Source organism: Marmota marmota, unplaced genomic scaffold, assembly GCF_001458135.2.
Source record: "Marmota marmota marmota unplaced genomic scaffold, marMar, whole genome shotgun sequence".
Lineage (NCBI taxonomy): Eukaryota > Metazoa > Chordata > Mammalia > Rodentia > Sciuridae > Marmota > Marmota marmota.
The window spans coordinates 28,941,207-28,963,294 of NW_026000108.1; the positions used below are offsets into that span (position 1 = coordinate 28,941,207).

Below are 22,088 nucleotides of genomic sequence, written 5' to 3' on the forward strand. Positions count from 1 at the left end.
GGGTGCCAGTATGGTCAGGTCTGGTGAGGGTCCTTTTCCTGGTTTGCAGATGGCCACCTTCTGGCCAAGTCCTCACATGGCTGAAATTGCTCTGGTGTCTCTCTTCTGATTCAGGCACCAGTTCTTTGAGATCCCCATTCCCCTCCTCCTGTGACCTCATTTAACCTTCATAACCTCCCCTAAGACTTCATCTCCAATATGGTCACATGGGAGTTAAGGCTTCAACAAATGGATTTTAGGGACCCACAGCAGTGCTATTCTTCCATCTTAGAGGAATTGAATTTTAATACATCAATTTCTGCAAATAGTTACTAACACAGAGATTATAACACAAATGACTTCATCTTTTAACTTTGTATGTGGGTTGTCATCTGCCCCATGAGGCCCACCTGAGTTGTCTGTGAAGGTGACTCCACACACCTGTGGCTGTTTCCAGCTGGCTGGTGCAGTTAACCTGGCCCAGTTCCCGTTCACCCATTTTCCTCCCCCCTGGAGAGCAGCATTTGCCCTCCACTGACCACACATTTTCTCACTTTCCCACCACCACTAAGCAACTGCACTTTTCCCCCTTTCTGTCTGCTTATCTTCTTGATAGACACATTTCGCTCCCTTTTCTGTCCGTCCAGCTGTACTTCCAGTTCCTTAGTTCTATCACGGGGACATATATAGAAGCATGCTGAGCTCGTTTCCCTATTTATTATGTTTAAATAGTGGCACTTTTCATAGCACCACGTGCTTTACATTGCACACAGATGTAAGTGTTTGATTCTTACAATAAACCAGAGCAGATGAGGGGGCGGGTAAGTACACAGTGTGGAGCCTTCTCACCACCCAAAATGTGAAAGCTGAGAGTCCAGAGAAGTGAAGGAACTTGCCCTGCTCACTCCTAACACCTCGCCTTCTCTTAACCTCCCAATATTCAGAATTTATCTGTAGATTAAGTACTGTGTGTCTGAGTGCATTTCTTTGTCTCTATATCCTGTTTCAGGGAATCATGTTGGTGATATGGGAAATGACAGGCTCACTATGTCTAAACTGTGGGATACGGATATTTTTTGCCCATAGACAGATGCCAGTAAATAGCTAATTATTATAACTATCAAGCCTATCATGAGTATCTGGATAATTGCATGCTTTCAAATGAAAAATACTTAAATTTGTATGCTAAATATATCAGCTAACATCTGTTCTTGACAACCCAGAATACAAGGTTATATCTCTAATCATTGAGAGATGAACAATATTGTAGATTTTGTCTATCTGTGCCAAAAATCATGACCTTTTTTAAAAAAAAAAAAAAAAACTTATCTAGATCACATTTACTGTAGGCATTATTTAGTTCTGACAGATAATGTTTTAGTCACTGGTCATTATTTCCCAATTTATTATCATTTTCCCATCACCCCTGTGGAAGTGAGAGTTTTCCAGAAATACAGAATTAGTAGCATGTGTGTGTGGGAGGGTATACTGTAAGGAATTGGTTCTTGTGCTTAAGGAGACTGATAAGTGCCATAATCTGTCATCTGTGAGCTCAAGACTCAGGAGAGCTGATGGTAGAATTCCCCTCTGAAGACCTGAGAACCAGGGGAGCCGATGGTGTAAGACCAAATCTAAGGGCAGGAGAAGACTGACATCTCAACTCAACAGGCATAGGAAGTAACTTCTCCCTTCCTCTGCCATTCTGTTCTGTTTGGGCCCTCAAAAATGGTAAGATGCACACCCAGTTTGGGGAGGGCAGTCTGCTTTACTCAGTCTACCAATTCCGATGCTAACTCATCTGTAGACATACTTTCACATACACCCGGAAAAAATGTCTGGCCAAATGTCTGGGTATCCTGTTATCCAGTCAAGTTGACACATAAAATTTACCATCTGTGAACTCTTTCTTCTGTGACACGTGAAACTTTACAAAGTTTAAGAAATTGAATTGTAGAGACTATCATGCTAACTGAACTAAAGCCAATCCCCCCCTCCAAAAAAAAAAAAAAAAAACAAAGGCCAAATGTTCTCTCTGATATGCAGATGCTAACACACAATAAAGAGGTGGGGGCAAGAATAGAAGTTTATTGGATTAGACAAAGAGGAATGAAGGGGAGGGGGGATGGAAACAGGAAAGACAGTAGAATGAAGCAGACATAACTTTCACATGTTCATATATAAATACACAACCAGTGAAACTCCACAACATGTACAACCACAAGAATAGGAAGTCATACTCCATGTATGTATAATATGTCAAAATACACTCTACTGTCATATATACCTATAAAAAAAGAAGAGAAAAAAGCATCTGAATTGTAATTTACTTCACAATGAAGTATCTTATGTTTTTATTAAAAATTTAAATAGGTATGTAAGTACTTCCTAACTTTCAAAACATTGAGAAAATACTTTAGTAGGATTCAAGTGGTCCCATTCCATAGCATTCTAAAAGCAAACATTCTGTGAGCCCCAAGAAATGCATCATAACTACCTTTGTTCCTCCAACAAACAAAAAATCAGGTTGAACGAATACCACCACCCAATGCCATAGCATTGAATGTGTTATTGTCCTTGTGCTCCCATTTGAACCTATCCATGAGCCTTGGGTCCTCCTCAGCAACACTCCCCAATTCACAGATTCCTGAGTGTTAAATAAGATCATGCATGAGGAAAACTTATATAAAATATGAATATTTTCCTAATACAAGGGAAGCATATGGAAAGGGAGGCATTGGCCCACCTGCCTTGCTTTGGTGATTGGTTGGGGGTGCATAGGACAGTTACAGAGTAGTGCTTTTGTCTGTCCCAGCAGTGCTGGGGTGAGTGGGGATCTCTCGTCCTTTCCAACTGCTCCCATGAGCTCTGGCTCATGAACAGTGATGTACCTCCCTACCTCCCTGCAAACACACCATGCCATACCCCAAAAAGACTCTGTCTCTGTCTATCTTACCTGATATACTGAGCTCACCAGCACCTTCAAGAGGACTCAATTTATTTCTTCTCTTACTGCATATCATCAGACCCAGACCTCTAAGTTCTCAATTACAAGCCCAGGAAGAACTAACTGCACGTAATAAACAGGAGTGGGGGATCTAATATTTGCCCAGTGGAAAAGAAACATCCATTGAGAGAAAAGAGAATGTTGTGTATAAGCCTTTGAATGCAGTGGCTTAGATATATCCATATCTGTATTAAAAGAAGGAAAGGGAGAGAGAAAATGCAGTCTTTTTATATATAAGTTCCTAGTTATAAAGAGCTCCATAGTTTAGAAAACATTTCTTTAATGGTGGTGCAATTCACATAACATAAAAGTAATCTTTTAGACAATACAGTAGCATTTAATACATTTACAGTGTTGTACAATCACCGCCTCCATCTAGTGCCAAAACATCAAGAAGTATTTCTCCTTCTAGCATTATATGCACAAACTATATGTAGAACTATTAAATTTTTTTCTTAGACTTTTCAGGCCATTGGACCCATCTCTCTGGATTACATTAGAACCCTCACATGGATTGTTGCAACCATTTGGTGTGTTCCCTCCCAACAAATATAACCCATTTTCAGCATCTAAGAACAGACCAATGAAAACATTTTCCACATTTAATAAGGTGGGCAGGAGAGGTGATTACAGGTTTCTACAAACAGGCCAAGTCCTGTAAGTTCATGTTCATGTATGTATAGACAGAAGCTGAAAATTATTTTAGTCATTTGCATTTCTTCTGTCCAGGGTCCCAGAAAGACTGATCAGTGATATAGCTAATAAAAATGGACCTCAGTGTAAAACTGAATGTGGTCCCCCAAATCCTCACCAAATTTTTCTTCTGCAAACTGGTGAAGTTGTTTTAACAAAGCAAAACAATGAAATTTTTGAGCATTGGTATCACAGGGGTGTGGGAAATGTGTTTCTCTTCAGTGGTGGGAGTACATATTCCATTGCCAGGTGAACAGAGAAGGGGCCCTGCTCCCAGCACCTGGGACTCCCTAAGGTGGTTCATGGATACTTCCCCTGGAAGCAGAAGAGCTGCTCCATCTTGCTACCCGGAGTCTTCCCGCTAGCCTCTAGGACTTGGCCCAACCTTTCCACCCCTGTTCCAACATATGAGCTAACTTTGCAACTGAGTTGGACTGTCTCTAAATTGATTCTCTCTAGCTTGGGTCAATATTGATAAATAATTGTGTGTTACAAATAATTTGTGTATTACATTAGAACTATCACCACAATGAATCCCAAAAAATTCTTCCTGGAAAATGTGGCAGCATATTTCTTTTTGCTAGTTCTCAAATAGCAAGATAAGATGAAAGTGGAAGCCTGTCTGGACTCCTGAAAAATAACTAATTCATGATTTATGAGCATTCTACCTAAAGGAAGAATCAATATAGAGGGGAAAAAAGACTCAGGGAGAACAATCCAATAAGTAACTCTAAACCCATACAGCACATTCTTACTTTTCCAAAGTTCTATATTGCCACTTTATAGTAGGCATTCAAATATTTGTTATAGTGGGCATTCAAATATTTGATATTTGAATCAAATGAGGATATTTTTCTACTTCAGTAATCTTTAAAAAACACTTTGCCTTACTATATTGATTAAATAATTATAGTATTTGGTGCCAGGTGTTCAACTAAAAGAAATAATTATTTTTAAATAGCTTTCGATTTTTTTTAATGATCTGTTATATTCCCAGTGCTACCTCTTCAATGCCTGCTAACCATTATTCATGAGACTGTACATAGTGTGTGTGTGTGTTTTGCCCATATTAGTTATTCTCAAATTCCAGATTTATTAGGAATTTCATTGTAAATGCAGATTCCTGGGATTCCCCACCTGCATTGTTCTTTAGGTCTGAGAAGGGACCTAGAAATCTGCTTTTTATGTTACAAGCATCCTGGATCATGCACGTAAGCTATGGAGCACATTTGAAAACTGATTCATAATTTTGACTTGACTCTAGTCTTGGGGCACACTTTATTTAGAGCAGAAAGATGAACAGCCAACAATTAGTACCTTCCTAAGCTAGCAATAATTGTGGTCCACTGAGAGAAGATCTTGTTTCACTAGTCACTATTTTGTCCTCTTCCCTCTTCATTGGCAAAATCCAGCTGGTCTTGCCATGATATTCCCAAACTGTGCTGGCTTCTGGATGGAGAGTCATCAGTTACTAAACCCCATATTCTGGTCCTCCACCCAGGACCAAACTCTACCCGAATGCCTGCTTGGATTTTGCCAGGGATTCCCTACCTTTCTCAAATGGGTTTGTTGCATGATCACCCAGTACAGAACCCCACTTCATGACACACAGTCCCAAGTGAAAAAGTGCTGACTAACCTTATCCAGAATGAGCCAAGAGTAGTAGGTTGGTTAACCAAAAAAAAAAAAAAAGATCATTTCTGTTTGTATCTGTGGTAGAATGGCCGGTCATGCCTGCTTGTTTAACAGAGACACCATTAGATGTTGAAAAACAACTTCAAAAATTGAATTTTGTTTAAAATAGCCTATCAACAAGAATGACCCAAAACCAATGCAAATTGAAGTGTGAGCATTCTTAATTGCACTTTAGGCTAATACAGTGAGTTGGGATGGGGACAATTTTATCCCAAAAGAGCCCTCTATGAAACCCTTGTAGCTCATGCTGGATTAATGTATACCAATAAAGTGAAGCCTGTCCTTGCAAGCCCCTTCCAAAAGGGACTGTGGTGGCCAAAGAGAACAGACAGGTTGTATCTACCTCCTGCTTGGTATTGGGGCTGGTACAGAGAAGACTAAGCTTGAATCTGTGAGATCAGTTAACCAGTCACCTTTAGTAAGTCAGTTATGTAAGATAGTTTATGTACTAAAGTGAGAGGCAAGGCAGACTTCAACCAGAGATGTGTTTATGCAGTACCTGCTTAAAGATTATGGGTTGAAATTAGAGTGGCTGCAAAGAACTGGTACCTTCCCAAGTTGTCCCTCTACCTTGTGGGAGCTGAGCTGTTGTGTTTGAATACAAGAAAAAGCTTCAGGTAAGAGACAAATTTTAAAGATTTTCTTGTCTTGGTTCATTTATCCAACAATTTTTAAAATACGTTCCATGTGCTAGTGTTACAGGCCCCAAGGCCTGCGGCAAAGCTCAGACGGGTTGGGGGGGCCTCTTCACCCTACCCGGAAGATTTCAGACACGTCACTCAGAGTAACAAGCATGAGTTTATTAGAAGAGACAGGGAAAGGAAAAAGGGAACACTCTTGAGGGAGAGAGAGAGGGTCCTCTCAAGAGAGGAGAAGGGCAGGGCATGGTCACACACACCTACAATCCCAGCCACTCAGGAGGCTGAGGCAGCAGGATGGCAAGTTCAATGCCAGTGTGTGTAACTTTGTGTGACCCTAAGCAACTTTGTGAGACTGTGTCTCAAAATAAAAAATAAAAAAGTGGCTCAGTGGCAGAGTACCTCTGGGTTCAATTCTCAGTACAAAAAGAGAGAGAGAAGAGAAGGACAGTGTGCCCTTGTTGCCCTCCAGCTTTATCGCGGGTAGAGGTCCCAGGAAAGTTTCCAGAGAGTCCTGCCCAGGTCCATCTACTCGCTGACCTTTGACTGACAACATAGGAACTGCACAGACCCACCTCCAAAAGAGGATGGTGTGGAATAGGAGTTTCTAAGGGAATGGAGTCCCTCTCTTTTTGCCTCAGTTGCCCGTCCCCTGAATCAGTTTATTGCACTGTGATTATCCTCCAGCAAGCTCTCTTATGAGGATCTTGATGTTTTGGTTCCCAGGATGATTAGGGGTGGGGACAGTGACAAGGGAGGGTACAGACCACCTGGTCAGGTGTGCCATCGTCTTGAATCAGTAGCTTTCCTGAAGGGGGTGTACTTACGGCTAGGGGAGCTTTTGACGTTCCAGGCCTGGACTTCCAGTGCTGGCCTGTCCGATGAGGCTCCCTGTGGCTTCCAGTCCCTTCGTCCTCCTTTCTGCACTCACCCAGCCTGGCTGACTAGCTACCTAACACCAGGAATACACAGCTCTGGCCTCACCCTGGGGCTTGCCATCTTGCACAGAACATCTTTTGGACAGAGATCTACTAGGGACTTTTATGATTCTCTCCCTTGCCTGAATCAGATAAAAAGTCACTGTGAAGTTTGTTCTGGAAGGCAGCAGAACTAGTCAGAAGTGCCCCTGGGGAAACCCAAACAGCAGCTCACCTTCCAGTGGATAGACGAGCTTGCTGTTAAGCTAAAGATGCACGTCAGCAAGAGGAAAGCTCCCCATATGCCCCATCGCCCCACTTCGGGAACACCTCAAAAGCTTTGCTTGAGCCACAAATATACCACTTTATGGTAATTTTGAAATGAAGATTTATGTTTTTTAGAGTTATGTTCTTTTAAGAAAAAAAGTTATAAGTGAATAATTAGTGATAATATTCATTAATATCACAAATGATATCATTAATATTATGGAGGATACTAACCATAAAGTAAGCTCTAGATGATGATTTCCAACATATTTTAATGCACGTGTGTCAATTTCACTGAAATACTTGCAGAATTGAAACCTTGGGACTAAATGGGTTAAACACAAATACTCTATAGCAGACACAATTGCCATGTATGCTGTAGATTCATGTAAGAGTTCTGGGTCTTCCCTTTCTTGTTTCCATGATATAAGATGTTGAAGACTGCCGGGTATGGTGGCATGCACCTGTTATCCCATTGGCTCAGGAGGCTGAGGCAGGAGGATCTCGAGTTCAAAGCCAGCCTCAGCACTTACAGATGCCTTAAGCAACTCAGAGAGACCCTGTCTCTAAATAAAATACAAGAAAAAGGGCTGGGGATGTGGCTCAGTGGTTAAGCACCCCTGAGTTTAATTTCCAGTACCAAAAAGAATAAAAAAAGATGTTGAAGATAATTAGGTATTTCCAGTATTATTATAAGCTAATAGAACAACCAGAAGTTCAGTCACCTGGATGGCTTGCTAAACCAAAGATTGTTCAGCTCTTTAATCAGAGTTTCTGACTGAGTCTGGGAAAGAGGCCTGAGGATTTGCATGTCTAACAAATGCCCAGGGGCTGCTGATGCTGTGGGACCACATTTTGAGAATCACTGGCTTGAGCAAACTTGAAAGTGTGACTCCACAAGGAACTAGCAATAGCATCACTGTTTAAAAATCTACACACCTGCTACAAGTTTATAATATAACCTAAGTGAATTTAAAGCCATCCACTCAAAAATACCTTGAGTAAAATTGTATTCTTATAAAGTCTCACTATGTATTCTTTTAAACTCTCTTATATGTATAGGTATGCTTGTGTATACATATCAACATTATAATATGTCTTTTCTCAAATATATGTAATATTCTATGTGTAAAACATTGTAATCATCTTATATGACTGCATTCTCTCTCTCTCTCTCTCTCTCTCTCTCTCTCTCTCTCTCTCTCTCTGATTGAACCCAGAGCAACTTAACCACTGAGCCACATCCCCAGCCCTTTTTAAAAAATTTTTGCTAAGTTGCTGAGGCTGGCTTTGAAGTTTTGGTCCTCCTGCCTCAGCCTCATGAGTTGTGGGGATCACAGGTGTGCACCCCACACACGGTTCCTTTTCTCTTCATAATACTTTATAAACCTCTTTCCTAACTGGTGTAGTTCTACAGCATAATTTAGTACATCCTTTTGAATGAATGGATCTTAATTTGTTTAAATGTTTCCCTTTGCTGTTCATTGAGGTTGTCATATCAACCTGTTCAAACAAACCAGTTCATCATAAATAGCCTGTTAAATTTTTATGTACATGCTTAATGATTGTCTAAAGACAGATTCCCAGAAGAAAAACTTCCAGGTCAGAAGTCATATGGATTTGTAAGGCTTTTAAAACATAAGGCCAAATCCCAAAGAACCAAAAGCCAAATGTTTTCTCTGATATGTGGATGCTAATTCACTATGGGGAGCAGGGGAAGATCTAGAGGTATTTTGGACTAGACAGAGAAGAGTGAAGGGAGGGGAGGGGGAAGGAGGTATGAATGATAGAAGAATGAATCGGACATTATTACCCTATGTGCATATATGATTACATGACCTGTGTAACTACATCATGTACAACCAGATGAATGAGAAGTTATATTCCATTTATGTATGATATGTCAATGTGCATTCTATTGTTATGTATAACTAATTAGAACAAATGGGAAAAATATTTAAAAAGACGGAAGGTCAGAGCACACTACAGAGAAACATTAGATCATTTTACATACCCAATGGCAATATTGTTATTTTCTCACACCTTCCTGTAGAACTGAGCAATATTTTTGTTTGTTTGTTCATATTGGGGTTGCCAATTATATAGGGAGAAAATGCTATTTTGTTGATATTTTGAATGTTTTTCAGCTGCCAATGGAGCATCCGAGGATACTGTATTTATGTCCTGCATAGCTGTGTGAATCTGGAGCTTAGAATCAGACTATCAACTCTTGACAGAGCAATTCTTTTGTTTGAGGCTTTGTATGTTTGACATTTCATAAGGTTTAGCATGTTGTTTTTATTTGCCACCAACAAATATAAAAAAAAAATCTCTAAGCTCTTGTTGTACTATATGAACTTCAAGAAAGTAAATTTATGCTATGGAAATCATGTATTTTGTATTTGTCTGCTGTGATATACAAGCTCATTTCTTGGTATGTTGAATAATCTGTTACTATAATTGTATTAAAATTAATCTAATTTTACTTCTGACATCAAATGTCTGCTGTGGTGAAAAGAGAAAACTAATGAAGCAAAGTACCTTGCTTTCTACCTTCCTATTTACTGAGTGACCACAGGCCTTGACTACTAAAATGACTACTTTCTTGGTGATACACTAAACTGAACTTTCTTGTTGATACACAGGGACTATTAGGTGAAAAGTATGGGAACATCCGAATCCCCGGAGAAGTGGAAGCCTCAGAATTTGAAATGATTTTGGATGCTGCCATAGAGGCAAAGATGGAGACTAAGCTACTGGAAGAGTGGTACTGTCGAGATGAGAACTCCGTGCCAGCAGCTTATTACCTCAGACCCAAATCAGAAATGCTGAGAAGCAATAAGAATGCAGTAAGTCACCCTTCTCTCCATTACCAAAAACTGTTCATATCACACCAGGGTGGCTTTCTCTGCTGAAAACCACAACAGGTGGGAAGTCACTCTACCCTGGACCATAAATTTAACAGCTGAATCCACACTAACCATCAGGGAAATGCAGGTCAAAACCTCAAGAAGCTGTCGCCTTGCACCTGTTAGAATGGTGATTATCTACAGGAGATAAGTATTTGTGAGGATGTGGAAAAAAGGAAGCCTGGTACACAGTTGGGGGGATTGTAAATTGAAATAGCCACTATGGAAAACACTAGAACAGTTCATGCTCTTATGATCCAGCCATTCCACTTCTGGGTACATATACCCAGATAAATGAAACCATTATCTTGAAGAGACATCTGCAGCATTACTCACACTGGCCAAGATATAGAAACAACCTAAGTGTCCATAAGCAGGTGAATGGATGTGTTAGCTTTCTGTTGTTGTGACAAAAATACCCAGTAAAATCAACTTAAAGGAGAAAAAAATCCATTTCAGCTCACAGTTTAAGGGATTTCATTAGCTGCATTGCTTTGGGGCTATGGTAAGGCAAAACATCATGGTGGGGAGCATATGGTGGGGAAAAAGCTGCTCAGCTGTAGGTGGCTGGGAAGCAAAAAGAGAGGAAGGACCATGATTCCAGAGGCTTACCCCAGTGACCTCACTTCCTTCCATAGGCTCCACCTCTTAAGAGTGCTACCACCTCTAGGTAGGCTGGTGACCAAGCCTTTAACACACAGTTAGCCTTTGGGGAGACATTCAAGGTCTATACCATAACAATGGGTACATCAATGATACACACACACACACACACACAGGAATGTTATTCAACCTTTAAAAAAAAGGAAAAAAATCCTGCCATTCACAACACAGATAAACATGGAGGACATTTTGCTAAGCAAAATGAGCCAGGCACAAAAGACCAACACTGTATAACCTCATTTATATATGGAATCTAAAGAAAGACCAACACTGTATAACCTCATTTATATATGGAATCTAAAGAAATGCAACTCAGGATAACAGAATAAAAAGGGACTAGAGTATGGGAAAATGGGAAGAGTTGGTCAAAGTGTACAGGCTTTCAGTTAGAAGATGACTGATTTCTAGAAACCTCTTGTTCAGCACAGTGTAGTTAATAATAATGTATTCTCTGCTTGAAGTTTGCCGAAAGTAGATCTCAAGAGTTCTCATGATGAAAGAACTGGTAACCATAGGAGATGGTGGAGATATGATAGCTCTGGAGTGATAATCATTTCACCAGGTATACCTACATCACACTACTACATTTAAACCCCTTAAAATATAATCTTGAAAAAAAAAAAAAACTAAATCCAAATCTAAGAAAGTTTCAAATTTTGTCTCACCTTTGCTTTTAGCATCTCTTTCCTTCTGGGGCTATTTCCTTTTTCCAAAAGTATATCTTTTAAAAATTTTGTTAATGCATTTGGAATTCCTTTAGCAATAAACTCTCTCATGTTTGTTTATCTTTCTGAAAGCACTCTTATTTGACTCAATTTAAAACCTGTGTCTATTTATTTATTCTTCTCTATTTGCCATGCTTATAGCTGTGAATTCATATGTCCTATCAGCTCTCAAACATTTTTAACCATCATCTCATCAAACATTGTCTCTCCTCCGTTCCTTCTCTTCTATACTTTAATTAGTTGTACTCTAGATCATCTCAATTCATCCTTCCGGGCTCTTAATTCCCTTTCACATTATCAGTTTTTTTCTCTCTTGCTTTCCAGATTAGTTCTGATTTTTTTTCCCACTTCAGCAACTTTCTTCAGCTGTGTCCACTTTGTGCACACATTGAGTTTTCAAGTTCAACAGTTATGTTATTTTGTAAGAGGTGTGTGTGTGTGTGTGTGTGTGTTGGCTTTATTTTTATTTTTGTTTTGTTTTGTGGAAGGAGGTGGGGTCCTTTAAAAATCTGCCATCATTTATGGTCTCATTTTTTAACTTTTAATTTGATTCTTTTTCTTTAACAATTTGAGCAATCAATTTATATTCTCGTATCATATACAGAAACATGGGATAAGGTTGATACGTGCCTGAGTATTATGGATACATTATTTTTGTCTCCTTTCCAACTTGATTGGAAACAAGACATCAGTCACCTAAAGCTGAATGAAGGAGAAAGAGGGGAAGAATGGGCCTATCCACTGCATAGAATGTTTATAGATACTGAAAAGACGCCATAGAGAGCCGTCCTTCTCCTGAAGACAGCAGCCTTGATACAGTCAGCACCCAAGCAGCTCCAAGAGGAGGAGAACCAGGGATCAGCTGTTGGTCTTCATTTCAGGACCTTGTGTATCTGTCCCTGAGAATTTAACACAAAACATTTCCTCTGTGCAATGTGTAATCATATCAGAATGCTTGATCTTTCTTTTCCCCCAAAACATGCATTCTTCAAAGTGATCTATAAGAATATTGCCTCTCTGGATGGGACTATTAGGGTGAAGCAAATCATTCAGAATGCACTAGGAATAAATGTAGATAGCAAAGAATGTGAAACCTCAAGAAGCTGTTTACATGGTGGTTTGGGCCATTTGCTCATTGTTACTATTTTAATAGCTTCATTCCATCTTCAGTTATTTCTGCAATACTCTAGGAAAATGTAAATTATTCCCAAAACCTGATGTGTTATTTCTGTAATAAATGGAGGTATGAATAAAATTATCCTCAAAACTATATAAACATTTCCTGATAGGCAATCCTCCCATTTTATTTCCTAGCAGATCATCCAAACCAATGAGATGGAAACAGTAAAAGGAAATTAAATAATAACCTCCCCTTTAACTGTCTCCCTTTTGGAGGACATTAAAATGATGATTTTGTTATGATATTTATATCAAAACTCAAGAGGGAAAACATGATAAAATAAGAAAACCTATCTGAGACCATTTTCTTTTCATACATCCATTAAAAAATTACCTGAGTCTGGATACTGTGTAAAGAAAGGAAGTTTGTTTAGCTCAGTTTAGGAGACTGACAGTCCAAGATTGAGCAACCCCCTAATCCCATGTTTCCAGCCTCTGGTGAGGGATCTCTTGGTTACATCACCTTGATGGGGACTCACACCAGAAGAGAGCACACAGTAAGACAGGAAGACCCAGAGGCCAGGCTTGCTCTTTTTACAACAACCTGCTTTTTCCTGGGAGCTAACTGGGGCCCCGTGAGAACTGCATTAATCCCTTCCAAGGATAGCAATCCCTCTCCCCACCCCACACACCCCCCCCCAACCCCCGCAGTGAAATAACCACTTTCTACTAGTCTCCGCCTCTTAAAGATTTCTCCCCCTTACAACACTGGGGACCAAGCTCCTAGCACTTGAAACTTTACACATAAAAATCACATCTAAGTAACAGCAAAGTCCAACCAAAAAACTGTCTGAGCTACACCTTTATGTAATTTGGAAAAGTTCACATGAAACACGGAGATAATTTCTAACATTCAAGGCCACAGAGAAAGGATGAAATAAGATACTGTCTATAGAAGGCCTACTGTAGTTTCAACACATCATCAACCTCCATGTAATAGGAACTCTCTTGTGCTTAAACACTACTTTTTCTTTGATGATTTTAAAACTGGCTTCTTACTTCTAACTTTCATAGATGCAGCCTCCTGCTAATGCTGAAAATGAGAAGCCGTGGCAAGAGATATCCGACGAGATCAAGACGATATTTAAAGCTGCTGTCAAACTGTTACATGAAAAGGGTAAAATGAAACACAGCCAAGCTAAGAGGTACCTGTTCTCAGGTAATTTTCACACATTCCCAGTAAACTAAGGCCTAGATAAATAAGAGGTGTGGTTGCTGCTTCCCTTTATGGTTCTGTAAATCTCATCTCATTTACTGCCTAGCAAATTGAATCATTCTAAACATTTCCATGTCCTGGAGAGGCAAGTGGTCTTTTGGTTTAACTCACAGAAAAGCCTTTACTTAATTTGAGGGCTTCTCCAAGAAATGTGATTTTTAAAGAGGTCAGAGGTGGCTGGAGATAAAAGGCCAAATTCTGCCATGGCTTCTCAGTTGAGCTGTTCATTCATTCACTCATCCAGCTGCCCGGCAAATTTCTATGGGCCTATTGGCCTACTTTGTGCCAAGCAATGGGGAGACAGCAGTGAATAGGAAGGCAAGGTCTTCATTCTCCTCAAACTTATTTTTCAGCAAGGGAAAATAAATGATAGTTCAGTAATCAAATAAATGAACAAGATCATTTCAGAAATAAGTCATATCGATAAAATAAAGCACGGTAATAGGATAACTGTGGCTGCTGGATAATGATGGGGTCTGCATGTGGATAGGGTGAGCAATATAGAGATGATCTTTGAGCTGAATGAAGAAGGACTCAGCCAGCAGTGCCATGTCTACTAAGGCAGAGAACGCCAGGCAGAGGCACCTAGAAGTTCAAATCACTGAGATGGGGATGTGCTTCAGAAATTCCAGGGAGAAGATCAAGGTAGTCAGGTTCAGAGAGGGACAGATGAAGTCTGAAAGTCATCTCAGGTCCTCAGAACCTTGAGTTTTATTCTGGGTGAAATGGGAAGCCAGGGGAGAATGTGAAACAAGTTCTAATTTCATATTAAAATAAAAATCTCCCCAGCCAATGAGTAAAGACCCCACCTGTCATCTTTTCTCAGCCATGGAAAGGAAGCTTCATTATTAAAAGCTGCACAGGAGAACACAAATCTGAAGGAATATGGCAGTCATTGTTTCCAGAGAACAAACACTCCTAGGTACAAGTAATCAGATATATATAGTATAGCTTTTATTTTGAAAGCTGATAGTAAGGAATTATTGAGAGAAAAGCAATAATAGATGCATTTTTCAAAAGGGCTTTTTAAATGGTGTAGCAAAATATTTGTAAAAATCTAAAAGTCTCTCCACCCATGCTCACTGGATATGTGTGCTTCACATTATTTTGAAATTTATGAATTATTTTGACAAATTCCAGAAAAAATGCTAACAAAAAATTGGCCTGGTTTAAAAAAAATACTAAAATTGCTAGGAATAAGTACTATCTTTAGAATATATAGGTTAACATTTATCCTTGTTGCTTTGGGACTTTTTGATCCATTTTTTGAATCTCTGGCTCTTCACCTTTATCAAGGACAAAACGGCCCTGTTCTTGAAAATGTGCTGTATCAGAAAAGATGCCCAGCAAAACTTTTATTTGTTTATATAAAATACACCAGTTTGAGGGAAGCATACTCTAATTTACAATCATATGGTTCACGTGTTTATAATTGGCAAAAACCTTCTCCTCGTTTTCTCCATTCTGAAGAACTCTGTCCACATGGATAAGTTGTTTCATGTGAACTACTGCAAGGGGATTATTTTCTTCTTGGAGTTACATTTGCTAAAGGTAGACACAGTCATGATAATTTTTTTTTTCTTTTACATTTTAAACTCATTTTGAGATGATGCCAAACTTCAATCATAATCAAAATTACTGGAGAATTTCCAGCTCTTTCAAATGGATCTAGTACATTCCTTTAATATTTTTATAAATCTTGAAAATAAGAATACAGAATAAAACCTATAAAAGTATATTATTTATGTTTGATGATGATTTTTCACATTTCTGATTTCACCTATTTAGACAAGAAAAGATGAAAAGTAAATTAGACCCCAAAGTTGTGCCCTTTTATAAATGTCTAAACTGAGTGGCATCGGAAATAGTAAAGAGAATAATGTTTCATGAATGACAGTTGCCAGGGCTGGGAATCTGTTCCCAATGTTATCTTCATTGATAGTGTGACTTATTATAATTATAGTATACTAAGGACAGTGCAAAGACAGAAAACAAATATAGTATTTTCTACTAAGCAGAGGGAAAGTTTTAAAATATTTGTACAGAAATGTATTGCATTATTTGGCTTTCTTTTTACTGTAACAAATACCCAAGATAATCAACTTAATAAAATAAAAGGTTTATTTTAGCTTACAGTTCAGGAGCTTGCAGTCCATGATCAACTGCCCCACCACCACCACCTCCACTGCTTTTGAGCCTGTGGTGAGGCAACACATCATGGTGGCAGTGTGTGGCAAAACCATTCGTCTCATGGCAGGTAATGAAAAGAGAAGGAGGAAGAGACCAAGGTCCCACAAACCCCTTCTAGGTCATGTCCCCCGAAGACCTAAGATCTCCCACTAGGCCTCAGCTGTTAAAGGTTTCACCATCTCCCAGTAGCACTATTCTGGGGAACAAGGATTTAACACATGAGCATTTGGAAGATATTCCAGTTCCATACTATGCAGGAATTATGAATAAAATTCTCCCTAAATCAGAATGATGCACTTTGCCTCCAAAAATAACTCTGTACAGAGTTGATTGTGCATCATGTCACTCATTTATATTCACAAAGTCCTTTCCATTCCAAGCGCTCTATGTGCGGCCTCTTTTTTACCCCAAGCCAAGCTTGGATGAGCCCTTCCATCTTGGTTGATTTGCATCTCTTTTTATGCTCCAGATCTCCTGATTGACACACTCTTTTCATAGATGTGATAATATTAGTTGAATTATAGCTAAATTGTTTCTGGGAGTCAGGGTGGCAGCACACTCTGGTTACTAAGTTACTAAGCATCATATATAGATGCCACAGTTGGACCACTTCCTTTCTCTTCCTATCTCAGAATGCAGCAACCTGCTAATCCAGTCTGCTCTCCAACACTGTGTGCAGATGGCTGGAAAAGACTGGGCTGAATGCTGCTTTCTATAGTAGCCCGTGATGTTTTACCTTGTTTTCCTTATAACAAGTTCTTACTCTTTCATAAAAAGAAGAGTAGACTTATGTAATCTCCTTTCACTTCCTTAAGTAGCTTGCTAATTAAAATGCTTTGTAAAATATACTGATGCTCATGGCACAGCTTACTGAACACAGATGGGTATATCTTTTCACTGGAATCATAAATTGTGACTGATTGCTATAGTTATGGAAAGAACATTATCACAGGGGTTTCACTCAAAGTCATCATTTTTTAAAAAATGCACATTCCTTAACAGTTACTGTATAGAACATATATGTGTATGTGTTCTGGGTTTTGCTTAACACTGAAGCGCACTGAAAGTTTTTTTTTAATTTCTGGACAGATCGATGCAGCATATTCAGAGCCCTCCCCACACCACACTCCCATCAGATCCCCCAGTAGTATAGTCTCCTCCATGGAGAAGCCTTCTCTGACCTCTCTGAGTGGGTGAGAACCCTTACTGTTTGCTCTCATTGCTCAAAGTTCTTCTCTGTCACAGGAAAAACTAAAAACGATCATAATACATTTATTTGTGGGAATCTAGGTTTAGTATCTGCTGTCCTCCACTGAACTTTAACTCCGTTCAGGCTCTTGTAGAAGAATGTCATAAACTGTGCAGCTTATAAACAACAGAATTTTATTCTTACAGTTTGGAGGCTGGAAGTCCATGATAGTTGGTGCATGGTGAGGCCCCACTTTGTGGTTCATAGATGACACCTTCTCACTGCTTCCTTATGGGGCAGAAAGGATTAGGGAGCTTTCTGAGGCCTCCTTTAAAAGGAAATTAATCCCATTCATGAAGGATCCACATCTATCATATTACCACTTACCAAAGGCCCCACCTTCAAATAGCATCTGAGATTTAGGCTACAATATATAAATTTTAAGGAGACACAAACATTTTGTCTATGATAATCCATGTAGTCTTTTAGTATTGTCTATTTTATCTCAGCATTTTATGCTAAGGAAATATCAGCATACTGACATAGCATACAGACTCAATAAAGCCCAACTGGATGAAGGGGAAAAGGAAAGGAGCAGGAAGGAAGGAAGGATTTCAGGTATCCAGTTTTTAAATAATGTAAGCTTTTCATTGCTGTGACAAAATACCTGAGAAAATCAATTTAGAGGAGGAAAGATTTATTTTGGCTCATGGTCTCAGATCACTAGGCTCCATTGACCCTAGGCCTGTGGTGAGGAAGAACATCAAGGCAGTAAGGGTGTGGTGGAGAAAAACTGCTCATCTCCTGGAACCAGGAAGCAGAGAGAAAAAAAGAAAAAGGAACAGGGGACAAGATATGGTCCCCAAGGACATACCTGAACAACCCACGCTCTGTAACTGGGTCCTCCCACCACATCTCTGTAATTACATCAAATTATGAATCCATCAATGGATTAATCCACTGATAAAGTCAGAACCCTCATGATTCAAATACTTGCCCAAATCCCCAACTCTGAACATTGCTGCATTGGAGACCAAGCCTTCAACACATGAGCCCTTGAGGAACATTCCAAATCTAAGCTATAACATACTGCTTCCTTTCAAATTCACTTCCACTGGTTTTTCTTTTTTTTAAACATTCTTCCCTGAACAATGATGTTTTTATTTCAGTTTTAAATGTCTTTATGAAGGCTTAAATGATTTATAACATGTACTTACTTGTGTGTAAGCATGTGTCTTGTAAGCCATATACTGTTTAATTTAGATGAAATAAAGTTCTATACTAAGTGGGTGCCTTTTCTGATGGTATAATAGAATTTAACAGTGATATGGGTAATTCCAATTGATCTGTCTTCAGACATGATTAGAATTTGTTTTAATGTGCCTCTGAATTTACCTTTAAACATATCTCTCTGGAGTACAATAAACCTTAAAAAAAGAAAAAAAAATGGATGGTAAATCCACAGTGTAAAGGACACACCAACTAGCATCAAGTCAACCCACTGTGTCTCTCGGCCTCTGCCTCTTTGTTAGCTGGACCACACTGGTCCCCGCTGTTTCTCCAGTCTTAGAACAGCTAATATCTGAGAGGGCAACTAAGCAGTATCAACTATAAATTTGGTGAACTTGCTTTCTTGTGCTGATGTTCAACCTCTTCCTCACATTGTGGAGGAAACTACATAATTTTATTAGAAATCTCCTTGGTTCCAAAATACTCCACTATAAACTATACTAACCCCCACACACACCAGCAACTAATCTTCATATGGGGAATGTGGGCACACTTCTCTCATTCTAGACAATAAACTCCTTCTCTTATTTTCTTCCAGCTATCGAGGATGAGTTTGACTTTGCTCTCGGCAAGCAAACTCCAGCATTCCTAAAGAAGTGTGTTTGCTACATTAGAAAAATTGCTAACATTGAGCGCTTTGTGAAAATCCCAGAGATGGGAAAATACATGGATATAACTGGAGCAGAACCAAGGATTATTCGTGACCCAGAAGCCCAAGAGAAGCTGATAAAACTCAGGGATGAATTTATTCCTACTATTGTCGCATCATCTAATCTGAGAGTATACACATCTGTTACCCATTGTGACATGAAACTGGGCTATTCCCAAGAAATAGAAAATCATTACATAGAAGGACTTGGTAAACAGTTTTATGAGGACATGATTGATATAATTCAGGCCACAGTACAGCAAAATTTTGACACTGAAACTGATACACTCTACGATGAAATCCTTCAGCATTCGTCATTATGTAAAACATATGCCTCCTTCTATGAGTACAAATGTGAAGCTCTAAACATTGTGCATAAATACATTCTTCCAAGCAAAACTGGGCACATCAACCCTCTTATTATATATGGTGGACCATGCACTGGGAAAACCCTCCTGTTAGCTGAAGTAGCAAAGAAGGTAAAAGTCTGCTCTTTCCCATCTGTATTTATTAAAAAAAAAAAAATTCTTTGGGGAAAAAATCTAATTGATCAAATTCATTTCCATACACTGTGCTTACTATCTGAATTATAATTAATCTTTTTGGAATGGATACCTAAGTATTCATTTCTTATCTTTTTTTTTTCTGATGTAACAGGAGAGAGCAAGACTCATGGGGTGCAACCATAAACCTTTTTAATTTTTTTTCAATCATTAATTGAACACGTGTTACAGAGCTAGATCCTCCATCTGAATGAATTCCAGGGCTGATACCAGAAGTTCTTCTCACCTCACCCCTCCAAGACTAGTTTTCCAGTTGCTTCAGTTCACTAAATCAGTCTCAGCTCAGTGAATTAGTATGTCCAATCCAAGCAGATAATTAAGATTTTAGTCTACATTTCTCTCCTCTGCTGAGGCCTACCATAAACAAGACACCTACAGTAAGAATGGGAACATGGGTGTCTTTTTCTTAGTCTACATAACCCTTCTTTCCTCCTTTTCTAACCCCAACCACCTTCATGACCCCCATGGGTTGTAGTATAGTGGGTATAATAAGAAAGGTAAGGTGACTACAAAGTTCTTACATGACCAGTACAGTTAGGAACTGGGCTTTGAACTCACTGTCCTTGACAGGTGTTTAAAGCTCCCTCCCATCTCTTCAGAAGTCAATTCATGATTTTTTTTGGAGGTTCTTCCTTTTCCTGAAAATCCCACCCTATCCCCACAGAGCACCTCTCACCTGCAGGACAATGCATCTTCTCTCTAGCGCTCTCCTTCCCAGCTCCTAGACTGCTAGCAACACACTTCCACCATCTTTCTGCTAAGATTTTCTCCATAGCCCTGCAAACTCCTTCAGCAGGACCTGGGAAAACAAAGCAAACAAGCAGAAACCCTCGCCATCTGTCTCTTGCTGGTGGCTCACATTAGGTACGTGGGAAACCCTGAGAATCTCTAGACCTACAGGCCAGGTGCAGTGAAGCAGCTCCATGTGCCTCAGCCCCATCCACGGGAGCAGCGAGCCAGCCTGTCACTCCACCTTCATGTTTTTCAGGTGTCATCAGATACCAGTTGTCTGTGTCCCCCAGGCTTTAGGGATTCATTGAAGCCCTTTCCCCTGGGCTAGAAGTGAAGAGTGAGAATTCCTCTGACCTCCCCTTTGAGGATGGGGAGGGGAGAGGCATGACCCACACACCCTCACCTCCAACTTCTTTCTCAGCCCTTCCAGTGTTTTTTCAGGCTGGAGGTGGAGAGTCCACTGACAGTAGCAAAACTGGTCTTTACAACTTCCCTTCCCAGTCCTGCTGGGGTCTGGGACCTTTGGAATGTGATGGCTGTTGTCTTGCCTCCTCAGCCTAAACTGGGCCAAACTAGCTCCACATTTAACCTGTTCAACATGGTATCCAAGTATCATGGTTTCCATCATTCTGGTGTTAATTCAGAATCTCCTCATTGTCTTCTGTGGTGACTCTCGAGAATAAAGCTTTCTTTCACTTCATGAATATTCTCATAATCAGTCACATGCTACACAATCTTGAATTGGTCATCCTGAGGACAAGAGCAGGGTCAGCTGCATTGCACCCTAGGTGGGAATTAGGTTCCAGTAAGCTCGCAGGTGAAACTCAGGTGCATAATACTCGCCCTTGAAAAGTCCTTAGGAAGGCTAACGTACCATTTCTTGGCATGGCAAGCCTAGATGGCTTTTATTCATGTGTTTTAAAATATGGCCCTATCTAAAATATATATATGCATGTATTTTATACACACACACATATACATGCATACACACACACACACACACACACACGTGGTCCTATCATTCATTGAGCACAGATGAGGTAATGGACTGGCATTTAGGGAAATGTTACATCAAAATAAATTATGTGTATACCTGTGAGTGCCTTTGAACCCAGGTTTGTACGTTTATAGTCAAGAATTATTATTTAGATTATTCCAAGTGAGCAAAATGATGACAGCATGAGAACCGAAATTTGCGTGTGCCACTTCATGTTCACTCTAGGGCTCCTCTTGTGGAGGAGGAAAAGGGAGAGGTGGTAGAAGGAACAAATATTGTGAATTGGACTAAATGGAATGTGGTGTGATATGTCCCCACGGGCTCTAGCACAAGCAGGCAAGGGTTCCATGGGTATGCTGCTATGACTATACAGATGAGCCAACCTCACAGGACAGTGTGCTAATAGTGCAAAGATGAAAAATGACTTTCCACACTCTGTCTTCTGGATATTTTATCAGTTGCCCACAACTGACTATGAGAATTCAGGCTTCTGTTTCCCCAAGAGACCTTATGCTTCCCTGCATTCCACTTGACACTCTCCTAGGGAATGACTAGCCTGCCATCCACAACAGCTTGCCTCTCCTGTGACCTTG

The 22,088-nt window shown here is 39.7% G+C and overlaps 1 protein-coding gene across 4 annotated transcripts in view; it reads left to right on the top strand.

Moving 5' to 3' along the window:
- Positions 1 to 22,088, top strand: part of Nwd2 (NACHT and WD repeat domain containing 2) — a 152,560-nt gene that overhangs the window by 123,145 nt on the left and 7,327 nt on the right. For all 4 annotated transcript variants that reach the window (XM_015481746.2, XM_048784312.1, XM_048784314.1 and 1 more), the window contains 3 exons: positions 9,839 to 10,042; positions 13,684 to 13,828; positions 19,093 to 19,682. In XM_015481746.2, coding sequence (XP_015337232.1) covers positions 9,839 to 10,042; positions 13,684 to 13,828; positions 19,093 to 19,682 — 939 coding nt within the window. The remainder of the gene's footprint in view (positions 1 to 9,838; positions 10,043 to 13,683; positions 13,829 to 19,092; positions 19,683 to 22,088) is intronic.